This window comes from Sprattus sprattus, assembly GCF_963457725.1.
Source record: "Sprattus sprattus genome assembly, chromosome: 16".
Taxonomy (NCBI): Eukaryota; Metazoa; Chordata; class Actinopteri; order Clupeiformes; family Clupeidae; genus Sprattus; species Sprattus sprattus.
The window spans coordinates 13207952-13225537 of NC_137914.1; the positions used below are offsets into that span (position 1 = coordinate 13207952).

The 17586-nt window shown below is 43.4% G+C and overlaps 1 protein-coding gene across 1 annotated transcript in view; it reads left to right on the plus strand.

Annotated features, from left to right (window-relative positions):
- Positions 1-2351, plus strand: part of LOC308376830 (chemokine-like protein TAFA-4) — a gene marked incomplete at both ends in the record, with an annotated part of 5206 nt that extends 2855 nt beyond the window's left edge. The window contains 4 exon segments of the mRNA XM_080853310.1: positions 309-464; positions 2078-2217; positions 2220-2237; positions 2241-2351. Coding sequence (XP_080709436.1) covers positions 309-464; positions 2078-2217; positions 2220-2237; positions 2241-2351 — 425 coding nt within the window.
- Between the last annotated feature and the right edge of the window lie 15235 nt (positions 2352-17586).

Genomic DNA, 17586 nt, shown 5'->3' on the forward strand with positions numbered 1-17586 from the left:
TCCTTTAAATAAATCTGATTTGACTTAACTTGCAACTGCTGTAAAATAACTCTACTGTGGCATATAAAAGAGGTAAATATGAGCACGAGCAGGAGCACCGGAGTGAAAAGCACACGGTTCTCGCAATTAATTATCACCTTTCAACAAACCTGTACATCAGGTGCTTGCGAATCCATGAGTGTGATTGCAGCAGCCCCCTAGAGTGTCAAGACACTCAACTTTTCCAAAACATGTCTGTGCCATCTTTAACTTCTCCCTGCGGCGCTCTTTCCATGATCTGACAGCCAGTGTTCCTCTGTCTGTCTCAGCTCAGACCCAGGTGAAACCTGGGACCTGCGAGGTGGTGGCTGCCCACCGCTGCTGCAACAGGAACAAGATTGAGGAGCGATCGCAGACCGTCAAATGCTCCTGCCTACCTGGGCAGGTGGCGGGGACCACAGAGGCTCGGCCCTCCTGTGTGGAAGGTACCCAGTCGGACTTTTACTCCATTTTACTGGTTTAATCAGTTTCTTCAGAGACCTCCTGTTTCTGGCTGATCTGTTGTGGTGCTCTTTGTTATAGTAAATACTGTTACAACTGTTAAAAGGGGAAAAGTAAATAAATCATCGACAAGAAAGAGTTGTTTTTGTAATTGATTTTTTGAGTTTTTGTTTGTTTGAACAAATTCTGTCAGTATTGTCCAGGAGGTGGCAGAATTACCCCACATGTTGCATAGAGAGATATTTAGCATTTTGCTCCATTCTCTCAGTATTTGCACTTAGTTAGAATATGGTTTGAGATGATATAATGATTTTGAGAGTGTTTAGTACATTTTGACACTGAGTAACAGTTCTAAGTACCAATCTATTCCAAAATGGCCAATGTGATTTGTAACCCCAACGTTATTTGTGACTTCACAGCCATGTTTATTTCCTTTATTTCTGACCTTTCATCCTTGCCTCTATGAAGATACCACCATACTTTATAAATAATTTGACGGGCATTATCTCTGCCTCTTTTTAAAGCTTCTAGTGAACAACCATGTCAATTCTTTGTACCTCATAGTACACCAATTTCAATTTTAATTCTAACAAGAATTTCGCACATGCATAATGCTTTCCCAGACTCTGTATGTTAAGCGGCGGTCTTGCCCGCTATGCCTCTCAAAAGGCATTTGTGTCACTCTCGTTACTGGCACACATCAGTCTCTGCTCCTCTCCTAGGGGCATTGAAGTCCAGCATTGCCTTAATGGACTGTACTTGACAGAAACGTGGAGACTCTGCTTTGTAGAGGATGTTGACTATTCATGACTGTTTCAGCCGTGTTTTTTTGAACTACCACGAGTGAACCCCCACTCCGTTTCTTCATCCCCCTTTTAATATGCCCTAGTAATGGAGATTTGCATTGCGACTCCCCCCCCCAGGCTCAACCGTCGCTCATGTGACTGTGACAGTTTGTTTGGTTCTCTCCAGCGCTCTCCCCATCATAGCATTCTGTTTCATCTTCTTAGTCAAGCTCCTCTAGACGGGATAAGAAAAACCAGCGGTCTGCTGACAGCCCATCGGAGCCTTGGAGTTCAAGTCCCACTTATTCTCCACAGGCTCTGGCGGCACTCGGTGGCTCTGTGTGAGCTCTTTGTTTTTAGATGTAAGTCTCCCTGTGTGATGAGGTTGCGGGTAGTCGAGCGTCGCTCAGATCCACAGAGATGATGGCCGTGGAGATTTGTCCACCGGCTTTCTCTGCCGGTTTAGCTTGCATTTAGTGGGTTAGAGCATTCATAGTCCGTGGGTGCGCTTTCTGTTTCATGAGGAAATAAATCGGCAAGTTGTCATGGTCTTGTGAAGGCTTTGCCTGTGGACGGGTTTGGGTTCAGTACTGTTAAACTGTTGGGTGGGGGTGGGGGGTGCTTCACTTTTCGCCAGTGTGAAAACTGTCTGACAAAGCCACATCACTAAGGTACTGCCCTGTAATCCCTGTAGTTTGCACACAGCACATCACTCCTCAAACTCGTGTCCTTTTTTTTCCTCATTGAGTGAAGCTGGGTGGAGCTGAAGGGGAGTGGTGGCTAAACGTCTGTGTCCTGTGTCCCGTGTCTAGCCTCCATCGTCCGTCAGAAGTGGTGGTGCCAGATGAGGCCCTGTCTGGATGGCGAGGAGTGCCGAGTGCTCCCTGATCTCACCGGCTGGTCTTGCGTCTCCGGGAACAAGGTCAAAACCACCAAGGTGAGCTCCCGTCCCCCCCTCCCGTCCCCCCTCCTTGAAGAGAGTTCGGACTGGCAGGCGGCGGCCCGCAGAGAGAACCGGCGAGACGTTGCCGGGGCGGTCGTCTGCAAAGTGTAGCAATGAAGGCCACAGAGAGCCATGAGGTTTGATGGCCTGGCATGGGTCTAACAGGTTTCATGAAAAAGTGAGAAAACCCAGGGGTGTGTTAATTGGAACAGGAAAATATTCTGGACTGATTTTGTGTCAAAGGTGTTAATGCTGTGCCATCATAAGGATTCAGATTCTGGGAAGTGGCTATTTTGCAACATGGGTAATCAAAAACATCATGAATATTTAAATTTAGTTTGAAAATATTTATTTGATTATACTTTTTTTTTTTGTTTTTTTTGGTTGGTTGGATAAACAGCGTCTGTTTCCTGGTTGTGTATGGGTTGGACAATGCTGACATTGCTGATTACAGAGTCTGTGAGAATCCTAAATACCATTTCTAAGAGCACCTTTTTAGTGATAGCCATCAGACATGCAGTGCATTTAGCCATAAGATTCTATAAAATGCTCAGGAGTGTGGCGATAAGCACGCAAGGTGCAAATTGTGTTCCCAGGTGGTTAGGTGTTTTGGCACTGAGAGACTGTAATTAGCGTCCATACTACGTGGAGGTGTGTTTTTCTTTAACACTGCAAAAACAACTATTGATTTGTAATTGAGGTACATGCTGAGGTTTTATAATTCTACACTTTATCACAGAATCAAATATCACATATTTTTATTTTTCAAAGAATGTATTTTTATGTTCGATTTTTATTTTAAGAATTGATACCTGAGCAATACTGCTGCATGGTGAGCATACTGGAGCACGGAGTAGGGATTCTGTTCGTCCTGTGCTTGTTCAAGTGTAGTATTCTGTTCGTCCCTGTGCTTGTTCACCTGTAGTATTCTGTTTTCCGTGTATGCGATCCAATGATCACATATCATCCCCTTGCACTTTTGAGGAGCCACCTAATACGTTTGCTTGTCTATACGGCTTAAAACAGGAATGTTTGAATAACCCGTCTCATTTAGTAAACATGTAAAAGAATACATACATAAACCTCCACCTTCTGTTTGAATAACCCTTAAGGACATCTAATTTAGTATACATGTAAAGAGTACATACATAAACCTCCCCTTCTGTTTGAAATTGCTCTCATAATGGCAACCAGGAGCGACTTTAAAAAGACTGAATGAATGTTCTACCGTAATCTGGACAGATGTGGCTCATAACACCAGTGTAAAAAAAACGTGTTTCTTATTGAGGCACAACTGGAAAGAATGAGGGGTTTGGTGTGAAAGACCATGAGGGCTCCAGGGATATAGATAGCACAGCTGGAAGAACCTGTGAAGCAGTAGTAAACCTTCTTGTTGAAGAAATTAACACTTTAATTTCATCCTCTGTTTTCACATATCTGATTGGACACTGCAAATAAACCGTACATACACATAGGGGCCTACTACGAATATGACCATACCACACATAAAAATGATTTATTGTCATGAAGGCCATTATTTTAATAGGGCATTATTCTGATGCTTAAGAAAACGAATCCTCTAGGTCTACAGCAGCAGATGATGTCCCCTTTATCCTTCAGAAAAGAATGGGTGTTTAGGGAGTGGTGGTTTGATGGGAAATATTGTGAATGGTGGAACAAGTAGTCCCTTACCGTGAGGCCTGATGACAGATGACAGAGGAAATCGCAGCCGTGGGACAGGCTGTGCTGTGACGGCTCCTAGAGGTCACTGAGCCCTGATCTCATGGAGGCCTCCTAGCCCAAGGTTGTGTGTGTGTGTGTGTGTGTGTGTGTGTGTGTGTGTGTGTCCTCTCAGACGAACTGGATAGAACTGCCTCGTCACTCGACCACAGCATCATGCAGCCGTAAACCGTGCTCATCTTAAACAGATGATATCACTCACAGCAGCACATTATAATCAGTCATGAGTGGTAGAGACTCTGAGGAAAGATGATACTTGGAGGCATGCAGCATAATGTTAACACAATATTATCTTTCCTTTAAGAGTAGACTGCATGTAATTGAGTAATGCTTACATATATGATGTTTATGACAGTTTAAGTAAGACTGTAGTGCCTGTGATCAGTAATGTGTCTATCGGAATGACAGGGCAGGGAGGACAGGACTCTGTCTAGATCTTGACATAGTTTGTCTTTCTGACCGGTCAACACCTGACAGCCTACCGTTGACCTCCTAGGCCAGGAGAATACCTTGGTGTATTGGTCTCCTTTATACAGTTTTAACCGGGCAGCAGAAAAATGTTACTTTGGGCAATATTTCTGATAACAATAGGCTGCTGCGCAGTGTATGGATCTGTACCAATAGTCTAAACTAAATCAACCAACAGCCCTCTAAATAAAAGCATATTTTGTTTCATGTGGGTTCCTGCGTGTTTCTAGTCGCTAGTTAGAATTCAACCCAGCAGCACAAAACGCCATGCATCGGTTGATGTGAAGCTCCACTTTCATGGACCTTTCTCCCCTTCAGCTGAATCGATGGAGCTGGGCTAACCTCCATCTCTGTGCTCTGATGGCTTGTAAAGGGCAGTTGGTTCTGATTGCATGGCTTTTTCATAGCATAAGGTTGTCTGTCTCTAACAAACTGGAGAGGGTTGTAGTTGGACTGGAGTACCATTGAATGGTTAAAAAAAAAAACGCTTTTATTTCTCCATTCACATTTAAAGGGTTGATGAGATAGTACATTTTGAAATGGGGATTTAGGGTAACTCTATCAACTCAGAAAGCATAGAATCAGCACAATGAGGCTTTTTGCAGTCTGATGCCAGTTACTCATAAAAAGCACCTACGCAAATACCCCATCCCTACTTCCATTATAGGTGTAAATCCTGCAACAATATTTCTCAGTGTGAGCCTAGCACTCCAGCTGGGATTCCTCTCGTAGTGTGAGTGGGGGTGGGGTTGGAGGGTGGGTGTGATCCTCTCCTGCCTGCCTGTGGAAGAGTCTGACCAAAGGCCATCCTGCCTGAAAGAGCCATGAAATAGCGCTAGAAGTGCAGCACGAGTCACAAGCCCACTCCTCTTCTTCCCCTCATCGCAGCCACGGTCACTCATTTATTCATACGAGGGCTCTCTCTCGCGTGCGTGCGTGCGTCCTCTCTGAAGGGGAGAGAGACACCTCATAATTACTTTGCTCTGAAGGTTATGGAACTTGTCAGGATCTCCCCACGGTGAGCGCAGCTGAATGCGGTTGGCTAATGGCCTATGGGAGACTACAATGTGACGAGCCGGTGGCGAAATGGGTCATTAGCACAGTTAAACTCCCCACATCTGTCTGACACTCGTGTTCCCCTCTCCTCTTCTCTGTCTTTTTTTATCAACAGGTGACACGGTAACAAGACCAGAGGAGTTGCCAAACCTCGTTTGAGTCGGTTGGACTTTCTGAATGCACTGTTGATTACTAAAGATGAGGACATTACTTATGAGTATACTCTTTGCGTCACACTCGAGGCCCGTCAAGATATCTGAGAGGCACGCGTGGGACTATGAGGTCATTTCCTGATTGTATTTATGTCATCATGTTGACTCATCATGCCTGTCTTTCTCTTTTGTCTCATGTTTTTGTGTGACTAGCCTGAGCAACAGAAACAATGCACCTCTTTAACAAGATGATCAGGAAACTAGTTATATGTTTGCCATCTAATGCCATACCAACACTATAGCAATCATGATTTTTATTGGACCCTGTACGCTGATCAATTTACTGTATTTGTCAATGTACTGTAAATGAATTGCTGTAATTACAAAGAGGTCAAAATATACCCCATGATTAAGGGGAAAGTATTTGGTACCACCTTGTTACTAGCTTCCCTAAAGTGAACAGGTATTTTCTTCAGTAGGAATTATGTTAAAAAAGTAGTACGCATTAAATTGTTTAATACATTCTGAAGACGACGGTTCCTCTTCCTCCCAGCGGTTCTGTCATGCTGGTTCTTAAAAGCAGCAAAAGGGTTGTGTTGCCCAGTCAATTTATAGCCAGTTAGACAAATATGCACCCTCACGCCCCCCACATCCCAAACAAAGACTTTTCATCTTCTTAGTTTTGACACACCACCTGCCAGGTTGTGGAGGCATGCAAAACAAACATTGGGTTCAGCAGCAAAACAAGGCCTGTTTGAAATGCTAATCACAGAGAGAGGAGAGGAGTACAGAGGAGATAGGAGGAGTGGGAGCGAAAAGGGAAAGGAGGGGAGGGGCAGAGAAGAGGAAGGAGGAGAGCAGAACACGAGAAAGAGAGGGAGGGAGAGGGAGAGCGAGAGTGAGAGAGAGAGACAGAAAGAGAGAGAGAGAGAGAGAGAGAGAGGAAGAGGGAGAGGGAGAGAGAGAGTATAGCATTGGACAGGACAGTAGACTGGGAGGTGAGACTGGGGAGAGGAAACAAGAGGACAGGAAAGGAGAAAATCATGGGAAAACAGAGTAGATGGGGTGTAGAGCGAAGGGGGAGTAATAAAGAAAGATGGAGAGAGGCGCGGCAAGCACTCTTCCCCCTGCTGATCGCATTTGCATCACACTTCATTTCTATTATTCCCTGCCAGCCTCTTCCCGAAAGGTGACCTCATCCGCAGTGATTATGAAAAATTGCATCAGTGGGCAACTTGTCTGGGCACGGGAGGAAATAATTTATTGAGTTGTAATTCATTGTCTGGCGTGCTCTTGAGCATCTCGTCGAAGTTACCACACTGCTCTCCTCTGCGCTAAAGAGTGCAAGGTGCCTGTGAGGAACCTCCATTACGAGTGAATGTGTGGTGCACTGGAGGTTTCCAATGAATAATTTGGCTTTGTTGGTTTTGAGGAGAGAATCTCAAATGTAACGAGAATCTCAAATGTCTTCCCACAATATGCTGAAACATGCAAATTTAACAAGTGTTTGTGAATAAATGTTTTCACTGCAAAATTGCTGTATGTTTCCTGTTTGGACTACAGAGTTGAATATTTAAAGGCTTGTCAGGCACCGCACCGGCACAAATTGCGGAAATGGGGGTAATAACTCTCGAAATGATTGCATTTGCTGACAGAGGATGTCAAGAGTTTAAATGAAATTATATAGACTTTGGAATTGAACATAAACGTGATATGAAATTATGTAGACAGTGGAATTGAACATTAATGTGATATGAAATTAATTTGATTAGTACCAGAGATGTTTTCCAGGGCATATGTTTCTTTACAGAAGACGAGTCCACTTATAAATTATGCATGGAGTATGTGCATAATGTGCATGACCAAAACGTTCACATCTTCTGGTGAAAATTTCTCTCCGGTGGAGACGGTCAGTGATGTAAAACTGTAATGATGAGAATCATCTCAAAAGACAGTCTGAGTGACAAATGCCAATTCGAAATGTGTTCCAGGAAAATGGATGCATGAATGAAATGTCATTTGTCAAAGGCTGCCAAAGGTTGATTGTCAGTCTTGACAATGACGTATTGTATGCAGCCACAATCAGAAGATAAGCTGTGGTGTTATGTGTATCAAGGTATATCATGTGGCATTTAAGCCTCAATATTGAAAAAACACTACAGATAAGTAACAGAGAATGGGGGTCACTAAAACAGCAGTGCACCAAATCATTATGGCCTCTAAATGTCTACACTACCTCTTTTTCTACATCTACTTGCGATGGCAAGTAACTGACATGGTAAGTGGCGGCTAGGCCCTCTATCTGTCTTATATGAGGAAAATCAGGTTTGCATATAACAGAGAAAACGTAAATTTTACATTTCTGTTTGTGATGATTTGGACCTTCGTCTGACTTTTTTTTGTGTGTCTTTGTTTTGTATTTGACACTAGTAATGAAGCCGAACCCCTGACCCCCTGAACCATGTTGGTAACTATGTGGCCACTTTTAGGTCATCACTGCACTTACCTTTTTCACTGTCAGTGTTGCTACAGTGGACTCATCCTACTGTAGACCAATCCAAATGGATCTATTACATATTGAGATTGTACGCTGAGTAGGATTTCTTCTACCTGGTTCCTGTGAGAAAATAGAAACACTTGGAGCTACATATCAGAGCATCACAGCTGTCCACTCCAGCATGGAGGTTAAGGCTAAATGACTATTGGTTTTACACACTCATCTGAGGAATAATGACATTTACTACAAAATCCATTAACCTGTTTATCCAACTCACTCCAAATCTCATTCCCTTATATTTGAGAGCACTTGGGCATGAACAATCTAAGCCAAGGTAATCACTGTTTCACCTCATTTCTGACACTTTTCCATTCATATGTATGAATACAGAATCAATTTAATGTCACATATGACAGTCTCTTCCTTATAATCTACATAAGACAGTGCTGCTTTCAAGGACTTGTGCTTGTGGAATATACAGCAAGTCTCTACAGCAGGTGAACACAATATTCGCTTTCTTTCCCTTTGATTTGTTCAAGTGCTTTCATTGGATCTAAAAGGATCAGGGGTGAATCCTGGCACTCTCCATTGTTGAATGGGAGCGGTGTGCGAGTCAGGAGAGCTGACATTCTTGTCTGGTCTCGGCACTTTTCGACCTCTCCGCGGTCCGTGCCATTAATGTGGGGCCGGGTCTGGCGGAGCGGCGGCTTTTGTTCTGCTCACCCACCAGCTGCATTTCCATTCTGTTCATGTGTGAAGTCCATTTGGCACAGGTGTGAACGCGAGTATGAGTGCATCCGTGAATGTCGGCGGAGGAGGTGAGGAGGCGAGGAGACAGAAAAAGGTGTGTGTGTGTGTGTGTGACAGAGAGAGAGAGAGAGACAGAGAGCACAGTGTGTGTACAGTGAGAGAGTTGTGTATGTATAATTAGTACAGTGAGTAGCCTAGGTAAGTGACTAGGTGCTTAAGTAAGGGAGTAAGTAAGTTGGAGGGTGAAGGAACAACAGACTACAGTCTGTAAATGAATATTACCTTGAGATTTGTGAAGAAGAAAAATACCGTAGACAAGTGGAACAGGAGTGTCTTAGCGGTATCCCATTTCTAGCTAAATGGCTATGCTAGCTGTTTCCTTCCAGCAAGAAAAGAGGAAACCTTTCAAGGCAGTTCTTTAAAACACCACATCAATTATTCACCTCCATCCTTTGTAGGAGTCTCATGTATTTGTAGAACAAGGCGTCTGTCTTCAGTTTAGATCTCATTCCCTGGTGCGCATTAGTGGCATGACAACACATCAAACACAGAGTGAAAGCAAGCTCCTCAAATAAATAACACTAACTATATTTACATCTGCTTGGCAGACAGTCAGGCATTTTGGGCTTGCCAAAATTGAATGGTACAGGCCTGCAAGAGCTTGAAGGTGTGAAGTAAGTTTTACAGTAAAAAAACAGCTCAGCCATTGATAGGACCCACACTACTGTAGCAGGCAAAACAGGCAAAGTGCAAATTGATGACTCCCTCCTCATATGCTGAGTAATGTAATCTAGACCTGGTGGGGCATGTGACAAACATTTTCCTTGAATGATTTGACTCATTAAGATGCTGACCAGAGAACAATGGCATGGTGCACGGTGCTTGGCAAACACAACCATCAAGGACTTCAGTGGTTTACGCAGAAGCATGTGAGTTTATTTCTTAAATCCTTCTTAATTTATAAATTGCTTCGTGTACCTGCGTTGACACTGCCTTCTGTCCCTCTGCCGTCTGCTCTATAGCTCCTGCATGTGAGGGCGCACACATTAAACAATGCACACAGCTACTAGTCTACAGAAACCACACCGGAGAATGTGAGTCTATCCTCTTCCTCTACCTGTGAATGTAACATAACACTTCTGCTCACAGGTCAAGTGCTTTCCAATTTTTCCTTGTGCTGTAGATGGCGAGACAGCGGAGGGTCCGAATCTGACTAGTAACCTTCTAGAGAGAATTTTGGTTGATTCATACATTTAGGGATGAGTTGATATGAAGTCATTGTCGGAGATTATGCCATTGTCTGACCTTGCCGTGTATCATATAGTTTTCTATTTCTTATTTCAGGAGAAGAAGAAGAAGAAGGAGTGTGTGTGTGTGTGTGTGTGAGTGAGTTTGTGTTTGAGTTTGTGTGTGTTGTTTTTTTTGTCTTCTCAAGAGGTCCATTGGGGGGTAATTGCCTTCGTTTTCATCATTCAGTATGCTATGCCTATGACATATATGTTCTGTATTTGTGATATGGGGTTTAAGCAATAGGCCTTGGCTATCGAGTATGCGGAGGCCGGTAGCTAGGATGGTGAGCGTCCCAAACTTAGGCTATTCAATTTTATCATTGTAGTGTCTAGTGCGTTATGCAATGTGTTTATGACAAGTGACTTACAGGTGTTTGGATTGTGGCGTGTGATCATACGAGATATAGTCAGTGTCTATGTGTACACTGTCTGATTGGTGTGATGCGTCTGTTTAAGCCCAAACATTTTTTGGTGTGTCTTTTATTCACTGTACCCTGTATGTGGAATGTAGTTTCGTGATCATGTGCCTCATCTTATCTTCGTGTCTGATTGTTATTTTTGTTATTTAATAAATTAGTAGTTTGATGACATCAGCCACCATTATTGTTCACTCGCCTGAACAGCCTGCTCAAATATTGGGTTCCCCCTCCCTGAGTGACGTAGTCAGTGTACTTTAACTCATCTCATAAATGAATTACACGCAATAGCAACCCCGTATGGTCACATTTGGCGTAGTCGTCAGGATCTATTGGGGGCATCTGTCTTTGTTGTTTTCCCCTCTTGTGCTCCTCCTTGAGTGGTGGTGATAAACTGAAGGCATGTTAAGTAAAGGAAGAAATTGTGTCTGAGGAATGAAATTGGATGAAGACACAATGAATAATACTATGTCAATTGCTTGGTGGATGCAAGGACTTGCACAAGCACAATGCTTTATTGCTTTCTATTTTCAGATGTTTGATGATATCTTGTTCATAATGATATGAATGAATAATGAATATTCTTAGGTGCTGTGTGCAAAAGATGCCCTGTCAAAGGGGCACTATTTTGTTTAATCCCCCCTCAGTGTTCCCCCTCAGTTCCTAATGTTTGAAGCGTGCCTTGTTGTCAGACTCTGGGGTCCTGGGTTTGGTATAACCCCAGGCCCCTCTGTCTGTGTCCTTGCTGGATCCATAAAGCCAGTGTCAGCAGTATGTAGACAAGGGTCTTGTCCCCTGGTTTCCTAAGCTTTAACTGAGCTTTTGGGAATTGGGAACTGGTGATTGCCACCAGACTTAACCATGCCTAATCCTCCTCTCCCCATAGCGATGGCACAGTTTCGGAACCAGTAGTCAATGTGGGCAGACAGGTGGATAAGACCACGTACCATCTTAGGACAGTTACATATGATTGATGTAAGCCCTGTGAACAGGCACGTATGCTTTCAGGAAGAAGACGGTAAACAAGGACCAGTTGCTTTTATTCAATCAGTAGAAGCCACAACCTGCCATCTGTCTGGCCATGCTGACAATTCCTGGCCCAACTTGACAGGAGGAGGCCAAGTCTTTTCTTCGGAAGTATAGGGCAGCTTTCAGTCACAAGGAAGGGGAGTTAGGATGCACTGACTTGATTTGACATGAAATCCCCTTACTGTATGATGTACCGGTTCAGCAGTGCTATCGGAAGCTCCCGCCATAGTGAAGGCACACATCCAAGAGCTGCTGGAGCATTGGGTGGTGAAAGTCAGCGTTAGTCCCAATTCCTCACCCATTGTGGTAGTCCAGAAAAAGGATTGGTCCATTTATCTATGTGTTGGCTATAGACAGCTGAATGTAAAGACCCTTACCTCATATTGAGAAGTCTCACTGGTGTTTGCTGGTTTTCCACCCTAAACTTAGCAAGTGGTTGCAACCAAGTACCTGTGACAGAGTTTCAAAGAATTATACAGAGTTATGTAACACAAGGGACCTTCCAACAACTTATGGGATCACCTTTGGTGACCAGTGTTTTCTCTCCCTCCTCTTACATCTGGATGATGTGGTAGTCTTCGTCTACATTTCGGCAACATCTTCAAAGGCTGGATCTAGTGTTGGGTAGGTTAAGCCTACGTGGCCTGAAGTTCAAGCTGGGGTCATTTTTTCAAACTTGAAGTGAAGTTTCTGGGGATGCAGCCGCAGTGACAACCAGCTAACCGCCAACTTTTACAGTTTGAACAACCAGTGGTGAGTGCCTTCCTGGAGTATTGGAAGAGAGGCTCATCCCCCATGGTGTCAGAGACGGCCAAGGAGTCACCCGCTGTTCTGTAGAAGGACATAATAGATGGGATGGGCCCTACCTCTTTCCCTGTCATCTGTCTGTATACAACACAGCTCAGCAACCATTTCTATAGCTTCCTTTTTCCTTAAAGAAAGACCAGTAGATGATCCCGTAGTGCTACCCTTTTAGTTCCAAATTGCCTCTGTACTTAAACCAAAAAGATATCATTTATTAGCATCTCGGTACTACACAGAAAATGTAGCTAGAATAAGGTGTGAAAGAGAAGTGAAGTTAAGTTGTATAAGTTGAGTTTCTATTTCAGAGAGCATGGATTCTGGGCTGTAAAAAAGCATATTTCCCTGCTTGATTTCTTGTTTAATTTACATTTGAAGTGTAAATCTATAAACATTGTTTATTCCCTGAAATACATCTGTCCGTGTCTCTTCCTCATGAGATCGATACCATGTCGATAACAAGGCTGTGGTCTAATTGAGAGGCTGTTAGTGCATGTGGTCTTATTGCCCTGTTAGAACATGATGATGGAGATGATGGAGGTTCTATGCAGCATGCTGCTGCAGTCATAGAGAGGGCTAGTGGGTAAAACTGTACCAAGAATCTATGCTAATATGGTGCCTGATTCAAGGCATCAGTCAATGCTTTCATTTAGCCATATCTGCTAATATGGTGCCTCATTCAAGGCATCAGTCAATGCTTTCATTTAGCCTTATCTGCTTAAAACAATCAGGATTCCACACAAAATTAGAACTTTCTCAGAGACAATTATATGGATTCAATTTTACTAAGGAATGACATGCCATTTTTTTGAGCCATGGACCTGGTTAAGTGGTCTGATCAGAAGGATCAGGATCTCTCAGGCATAGCAAGTCAGTCTGATGCATGGGGCTCCCATGGGACTGGGGAAAGCTGTACGCTGCTAGGGCAAGCACCAGTAGTGGCTCTCCTCTCTGAACCTGCCTAATGTAAGCTGTCTGCCCTACAGGTTAGAACTTTGGACCTTGAGCAGGAGAGACAGGGGTGCTGATCTCCAGGCTAAAATCCACAGCCGCTCATCTCATGCCCAACGCGTCCGTGTGTGAAGTATTAGTGACTGGTTTAGACTGCACCGCACGAACCTCTCTCTTTCTCTCTCTCTCTCTCTCTCTCACACACACACACACACACACAGACAGACAGACAGACAGACAGACACACACACACACACACACACACACGCACACACACACACACACACGCACACACACACACACACACACACACAGATGTAGCCTCATAAAGTATACACTTGTAAATGACTGCTGCTCACCTATTTCAATTTAAATATTTGTTCTGTGAAAACTAAGGACAAAGGCTGAGCTTTTCTGATCATTTTCTATCACTTCTGATCAATCCAAGTCAAGCCATGACACCACGGCCCTCATCATGAATAATGGAGTTGGAAAACCAGAGGATTTCAATTTTTTCACTGAAGTTACCTGGTGTCAATTTAATTAGACTTCATTTTGCCCCAGAATTACCTTGACTTTGAAATTCCTCCTCTTCCAGCGGGGAGCTCTGGCAGGCCTTGGTCTTGCGATGTGTTAAGACTTTGTAATGATGTCAGGGCCTGTTTGCTGAGATAACAGAGCAAACGCAGCACTCACTCGACTCGCTGGATGAGGTCCAGCAAAGAGTTGTTTGCAAAGATGTGTTGTCAATGTCAATTATCCAGACTGGATGGTCGAGTCATCTTACCTCTCAGTGTCCCCTCCTTGACCTCCGAGGACTGACTCTTGATTCGCTATCCCCCCACTGGGTGTCTGCATCAGTAAGGGTATTGCTATTTTATTTTTTTATAATGGTTTTGTGGACCGAGCAATCTTATTCTGTTCTACCTAACTATTCCTGTGTACATTTATTACCAAATAAGACAGAGGATTTTTTGCGGAATGAAGCACTGCCTGACGTACACAGATGCTATTCAGACACATAGATACTATCTGTTCTGGGGGAGAGGGGTAACATCTTGATGTTCTGGCTGCAGGCAACAGGATAAGAATTCAGGCTGACTTCGCATGACTTATTCCTAAAGATTCCCTAACAACTCTTTTAGCATGGTTTAGTGTTCTGAATATCTTAAGGCACACAGACAATTGTAAGGACGTGGAAATGTGTGGAAATTCTGATGTGGAAAGGACTGGGAATGCTACTTATTGAAGAATGATGAAGCTTAGAAAAACCATCTCCGCATGTCATCAGGCCAGAGTCGGCCTGTCAGTGTAAGCAATTTCAGGTTTCCTGACTCCAAATAAACTCTCATCACAGGTTAGCTTTGCAAGTGCTTACTCAGCCGAGACTGGTGGAATGTCGATGAAAAAAGAAAATGAGTGGCACATTCAGTGGCAGCAGAAACTTTTCTTCAGCCTTCGTTCATGGTAATAAGGTCCCAAATTACCTTAGCCCTTGATGGAAACGTGTTCCTCCCTCACCCATGGCGACTGCATTGTGCCCACTCAATATGCACCCCACTAATGGAAGGGATCATTAGAGAGAGCCCAGGTGAGTGGAGTGTGGCTGCAAACGGCACTCTCAGCGCTCTCAGGAGACATGCATAAGGCATCGAGCCACGGCCCATTCTGCCCTGTTGAGATGATACATATTGTAGAGAGGGAGAAGGAAAACGAGAGACAGAGAGACAGGGACAGGGAGCGAGAGAGGGAGGAAAATAACTGTTGGCTGCGTTTCCCCTGGGTCCCTCTCAGCTCCTGCGTTGCCTCACTTGCATCATGACAGAAGTCTGGGCAGGTTACTGTCAGGCAGTTTGTCATGGCACTACACAGTGGTGTGAGACGTGCGGTCCCCCAGGGGAGACGGAGGAATGCTTAAACAGTGCTATTTAATGGTGTTGTGTGTCTACGCAGGACTGTTTGTGTCAGAGCGTCCGGCAGCTGGACCTGGTGGCGTCTTTAAAAAAAATACAAAGGCGTTTTTTTGTTGTGTGCTTTTGAAATGGCAAAAAAGTGCTATAAAAAGAATGCCTTTGACAGACAGGCCTGGCCTAGACATGGAACACAAACCTGTGGTAAAACGTTTCATTTTCAGATCTTTTTGGGTGTAGCATCATGGTTATGAGGTACGCACCAGATATTGTCCCCCTGTATCCTCCCATCCTGGCCAAGACCACTGGTGACAGTAAGACTATGTATCCCTGTGTTAACATTTGCTAAGATTATGATCTGAAATGACCAAGAGGATGCCCTTTCTTTTAAAATCTGATTACATCCATATGCTGTTGTTAAGAAAATTAGATGATGAAAAGACTTATTGAATTAGTTTCATCATTTGTTCCATAGATTAGATTATTGAAATTGAGTAGATGTACTTTGTTGAGGGAATCCTCCTCGTGATTTGATTGAGATTGAGATGTCTCCATCTAGCTCCATCTAGCTCTATTTAGTGTTTCTATGATCTCAACCTTTGTGATGTGAACTCCAAGCTGATCACTTTTAACGTAATGCGTCTCAGCATTCATTGGCTATCAGTATCATCAGCCCGATATGGGAACAATTCCAGACGGAAATGGGTACAGTGAAGCCACATTTATCATGAAGCTTTGGATGCACTCAGATGGAAGTGAAGGGGAATGAGCCGTTTGGTTTCCTGTGATGTTTTAACAGATCCCTGTTGTATTTTTCTCACCAGCTGCACCTTGACCGTCCCTAATGGCCTCATCAGCAAGATGGTAAAAGGAGCCTGTAATAAACAGGTGTCCCTAATACTATAACAAATGAGCCATCACGCCGTCTGGGATTTTAGACCCACTTATTGGGTCGATGCTTTCCTCACACACGACTAGACGGCATACTTTTTAAAAAGCCAATTTTGTATGTGTGTTCAGGTTTGTGTGCAAGTGCTGATATTCAGTGGCTTGTTTTCTGTACCTAGACTGAATAGAGACCTTCAAGATTCACGATTCAAGATCATAAAAAGTTGCATTCATAACTGTCTGGGAATGAACCGCTTCTTAATTGCTTCTTCAGGTAATGCATTCATTTATAACTATTATCCAGTACTAAGTATCTTTCAAATGGTGTATTAAATAGAATTGGCTTCATATTTTATGCAAATACATTCACTTAATTTACAGTTGATGGATTATTAGTATTACCATGGCATGCATTATTGAGGTGTCAGCTAGTGAGGACTGATTAATGCCTCATGTAGAGAAAGAATGGTCCAATTGTAAACAAAACCTCAGCCCGGTGGCAAGATGGGAACCTCTTTACACTGGGCTGATTTAAAATAAATCTATATTCTGGGTAGAGTTTTGCCATGCTGTCCAGAATTTCAAGGACTTAAATGTGTGTCTGGTGTATCTGTGTGCATGTGTGCGTGTGAGAGACACAGAGAGAGTGAGAGAGAGGGAGAAATAAGAGATAGAGCGTGTGTGTGTGTGTGTTTACTCTTTTGCATGCCAGACACTGCATTTTACAGCTCAGTATCTTCTTTCCTTCTCCATCTCTCTCTGTACAAAAAAAAATACTTTTACTGAATTTAAATGACAGCAAGAGGTGCCTGAAAAAAAAGAAAAAAAGCCCTTCACTGTTTATGTTCCCACATCCAGTGACGTGTTTGCATTGGGTATCATGTCTCCCATCATTGCCTGTCATGTCTGTGTAACTCCTCGACTCAGCTGAACCTATCTGGGTAATTACAGCCCTAGGACAACAGTGTCTGCGTGGTATTTCTCAGAAGTTTAGATCAGTCTGTGAGACAGCTGCAGGCTGCAAAGTGAACTTGTGGCAAACTATTCAAATGTCATGGTATTTTACATCCTGCACAACGCAAGATGTCCAACCAGCAGTGGATGTGCCGTATCAGTGTTTCTTGGTTGACGTGACTGGAACCTGTATATTATGAGAAGCAAAAATCAAGATAAAAATTAAGAAGAGATTTCTACAAACTATACCTCTGTATACAGTACCTCTGTAATAAACAATACAATGGTGGTAGTCTGTGCATGATACTTCCTGTCAAGTTTAATTGACCTGGATGTAAACCCTTATGGAATGGCATGCTGAACGGAGTTCATGAGAGGTTATTACATCCACTTACATATTGTATCTGAACAATGTACAATAAAACCATTTTGAACTTGCAAGTGCCAAAATTATGATTTCACATCTAGCCCTTGTGT